Here is a 4366-nt window from a genome sequence, read left to right as displayed (position 1 = left end):
CCATCCATCCATCCATCCATCCATCCATCCATCCATCCATCCATCCATCCATCCATCCATCCATCCATCCATCCATCCATCCATCCATCCATCCACTTTAGTCGCCTTCTCCTTTCCAGGTTGTGGGGGCAGCTTGTACCTATCTCCAGTTGTTATTGTTCAAGGAATAGGGGACACCCTGGACASGTCTCTAGTCCCAGGGACACATAGAGACAATTTAGAGCCACCAGTTAACCTTTCATGCATGTTTAATTTGTGGGAGGAAAGCAGAGYACCAGGAGAAAACCCACTCCACATGGAGAGAACWTGTAAACTCCACTCAGTCTGGGAGGCGAACCTGAGACTGTCTCACTCAGTTCTAACCGCTGCTCCATAGTGTCGCCACTCTAAACATTTGATATAATGTAAAATCTTTTGAACCCACAAAACAATGTGCTATTTTATATTTAACAAATAATCTTAAATAAAGTGTTAAAGGTTTGCGGTTTTATCCACTTGAAATGGGATTGCAGTGATGTAATGKTCTATAAATAATTAATATCTGTTGGGGGAGAAAATCAATAGAGTGAGTAAGAGTATATAAACAGTATATGCAGTGGAGCAAATGAGAGGAGATGGATGGATGGATGGGAACCCCACCCAGGCCTGATTCCTCTCTGCTCCGTTCAGCTGTGGAGGAAGTATTATTTCTTCAGAACATGTGAGGGAGGACGAGCATTTCTGTTTGATTGAAACACATTTGTTCCACTCAGTGTTGAAGATGCTGCTGGTAGGTTGTCTAAATATAAAGCTTTGTCCTCCTTAAATCTAACTTTTTTTGACAAAATCTCAGATCTAATGAACTAAATCTGTTGACATAAGAAGTGTTTTTGGGTAGAAATGAATCAGCTTCCTTTCTGTGTTCTGCATGCTTTATCTTGACTACTTCCTCTTTTCTCTTTATGTTGCAGTGAATCTACAAACAGCCTCCATCTGTTGACCTTATAACCAGCAGACTGGCCAGAATAATAGGATTCTGCTGCTTCCTTTGACCCAGAGTGAGTGTGTCTGGCTGAGGGTCTTAGTTTTATGTCTAAATTGGATTGTATTTTAGCTGGAACGGTTGTGCTCTGGGTCTGGCGTGAAGTTGCAGCAGTTGCACTTCCTCTTAAAGAAAGCAAACTCCGTATTCAGAGCCTGAAAAACATCACAGAAAAGAACAACTCTTGAACTGAAGAGCAGAGCTTCACTTCCAGCAGCATTTACTGAAATGTGCACATTTTTAAAATGTTCCTTTTGTCTTGATAGTTTTTCAGCACATCCTAACAGATTTGCTTTAGTCAATGTGACTGCTAGCTTTGCTTCTTGGACATGTGGACACTGAGAACAAAGCTTTGCTGGTTCTGGAAGACGATCTTGTAATCGGGTGTCTTGCTCAGGCAAAATCCACTCCTGGTGCAGCCATGGAGGGTCTTGAACAACTCGATGTGGTTGGTGATATCAGCCCAGCTCTGGAGGCAACAGAGGACTTCATCCACTGCATGGACAGGATGCAAGGTCAAGGTCCCAGCCTGGCTCAGGCAAACCACTGGCAGCCTCCGAGGCATCCCAAGCAGCTACAGGATGTGTCCAATGCTGCTCTGGGGAAGCTGAGCTCCAGCGGTGTGTGGGGTCTGCTGGCTGGTGAGCAGCCTGAGGTCGGGCCACTGGGCCTGGCCTGGGCCGACAACATCAGCGTGCTGGGCCTCGGCGTGGGCTTGAGGCACGGCAAGAGAAGCCGAGCGCGATCCACCAACGACCTGGYGGCCCATATTCAGGAGTGCACCACCAACGCTGGCAACTCCTCGTCCAAGTCCGTTTTTAAAAAGGGACACAACCGGTCCAGATCAGACGTTAACTACCGTCCATCTGCTTACACTGACAATGGACTGCCCACAGTGGACTGCAACACGCTGAAGAACATGATCCTCAACCAGCAGCAAGAAGGTGAGTTCACTTTGTGTCACTATTTAAACATGAGCAATAGGATGTGTTATAAAATAATCTTTCATTATCGATTATATTAAAAATGTTGAAACGTTTAAAGGGGCAGTATCATGTAAAATCAACTTTTTGAGTTTTATATCATGTTATAATGTTATACTCTTATAAAAAAACATGTCCAAAGCCTTACTCTGACTCATTCATGCATGTTTGAGAAATCCTGCAGTGTTTTTAGGAAGCCATGCTGAGGAGCAAAACGACAGGTAGGGAACAGAAATGCCTTTTTGTTACCAGAAACGCCCCTGGGACGTGTCTTTAACAAGTAGGGGTCTCTGCGGACGAGTGGGCGTGCCCCAACGAAAGGCGATTCTAAAGCGACACACCTGATTTGATTGACTTTTTTAAAGGGACACACCTGACTGGACAAGCAAAAAGTGGCGTCACCGTACGGCACCACTTGATTGGACAAGAACAAAAGGGGCGTTACTGTACGGCACCACTTTTTCTGGAGACCCCTACTTGAGTCACATTTCTCCTGGTTAACCTTAGTGTTGGAGTCAGGGTCAGGCTGTAAAGAGGTCAAGCAGGATCTAAGGATACGTCATGTAGGCCTCGTAGCCCACAGTGTTTATGCTTTAGACACGCCCACTCTTGTGACACACCCACTTTGATTCCGCAGATAACCCCTTCTCGTCTTTAAGCCGAACTTCCTCRTGGCATACCCCGCCCATGACTCCTGCAGGCTCTCCGGTGAAAGTGAAACTGAAACTGTCTGCTGAGCTTGTACCATTAGCTCTCACTCAGTGAAGCTCTTTTCAGATTAAAAATACCTTTGAGGAAATGTATTTTCAGATTCCAAGTAAACTGCATCATAGCAGCCCCCCACCACCCCGCACTGAAATGGGCGAGACAGAAGTGGAAGGTGGTTCTTAAAGAGACAGAGGCCAATTTCAAGGCGTTTAGAAGAGGAAGTGATGAGAAAATAAGTTTATTTTCTATTTAAACATAAAAACAGCATTTTAATAACAACTAAAGGTGACATAGATACTTTATTATGGTATAGTATTTAAATATATGCCTGAGAAACACATAATATTGCCTCTTTTAAGTTATACTTGTTTTGGACAAGAGTTTACAATCTTTTACATCAGCAATGATTCCACAATTTTCACTTTGTTGTGTTAATGTTTTCCTTTTGTATTATGCACGTAGCAACTTTGAACCGTCACATAGACATCCTAATAATAGAGGTTCTGTTGYGTCGCCTTTGCCAGTCTTGTCTGACTCACTGTTCTGTATATTCCTTTGTGTTTGGGGAGATATACTGCATAAATACTAGGTTGGGCATAATCATATCATGTGTAATTAATCACCAGAAAAACATTAATCGATTACTTTTTGGCACTTGACGATTAATGCCAGCAGGTAGAGTCCGCTCTGTGCTCGTCTCCGTTTCAAATATGGCGAACATTAAAAAAAGGTTCTGTAATTCATTTATCTATTAACACGATTTAAAATTTGATGCATAGCCTGAAGTTTGTAATTTTGACACAGTTTGGAACATATTTTTACGAAGCGCAAATCTTTCCTACTAAATTGTTCATGTGACCAGGATATATAAGGGTGTCCAGGGACTCCATGGGCTTAATCATCTAATTAATCGTTATCGGCTAAATACCCCAATTAATCGTGATTAATTTTTTTGCCAATATTGGCCAACCCTAATAAATACATCAATATTTATGATTCTATTTTGCTGCTTGTTGCATTATTGGAGTGTATGTGGGATTGTAAAAGTACTAACCGGTCCAGTATTTCCACTTGGGGGGCAGTTACGCCAAAAAAATTAAAAAGACTTGCGCATGTGACTCTGCGTATGTCAGCRTCAGTGACGCAGAATTTGAACCACGTTTTCATCTATTTTTCCCTCATTCCTCAAACACGAACCTGGAAGACACTGATGTGCAGACTTCTGTTGTGGGTTTGGTTTGGATTTTAYCTGAAAATGAGGTAAACAGAAAATGAACGACCAAGCTGAAAGCACCAGGAAGAAATGAAGATTGAGGYGTTCCCATAGATTCCACAACATCACAAAGAAGCACAAAACATCATAACAGTTAAAGCACGCTGCAGCTATTCCACTCTGCGGTCCATGTTTAACAGGAGGCTGTAATAATAGTAATTGTTTTTACTTACTGCAGAACTTCTTTGCTATTTAAAGCCAATTGAATTTCTTTGAACAAAATTGTAATTTTGAGTTCAATAGACTRTTGTTTAAAAGCAGACTTGGTTCCTGCTTTTTTCTCACATTTCTAAGCAATATTTTAACATCTGACCAGTGGTGGGCAGCGCTAATCCAAAAATTAGCTCGGCAATTTCTAAAGCGCTTATGTAAATATTTAGG

General features: G+C 42.3%; 1 protein-coding gene across 1 annotated transcript in view; it reads left to right on the top strand.

Annotated features, from left to right (window-relative positions):
- Window positions 1-643: 643 nt before the first annotated feature.
- The window catches only part of plekhm3 (pleckstrin homology domain containing, family M, member 3), a gene marked incomplete at its 3' end in the record, with an annotated part of 54122 nt that continues 50399 nt past the window's right edge, over window positions 644-4366 (top strand). Inside the window, 2 exon segments of the mRNA XM_014030150.1 lie at window positions 644-769; window positions 951-1965. Coding sequence (XP_013885604.1) covers window positions 1443-1965 — 523 coding nt within the window.

The sequence above is a fragment of the Austrofundulus limnaeus genome, unplaced genomic scaffold (assembly GCF_001266775.1).
Source record: "Austrofundulus limnaeus strain Quisiro unplaced genomic scaffold, Austrofundulus_limnaeus-1.0 Scaffold1007, whole genome shotgun sequence".
NCBI lineage: Eukaryota > Metazoa > Chordata > Actinopteri > Cyprinodontiformes > Rivulidae > Austrofundulus > Austrofundulus limnaeus.
The sequence above is the reverse complement of the archived record's forward strand: the minus strand, read 5'-3'. Positions and strand labels throughout refer to the sequence as shown.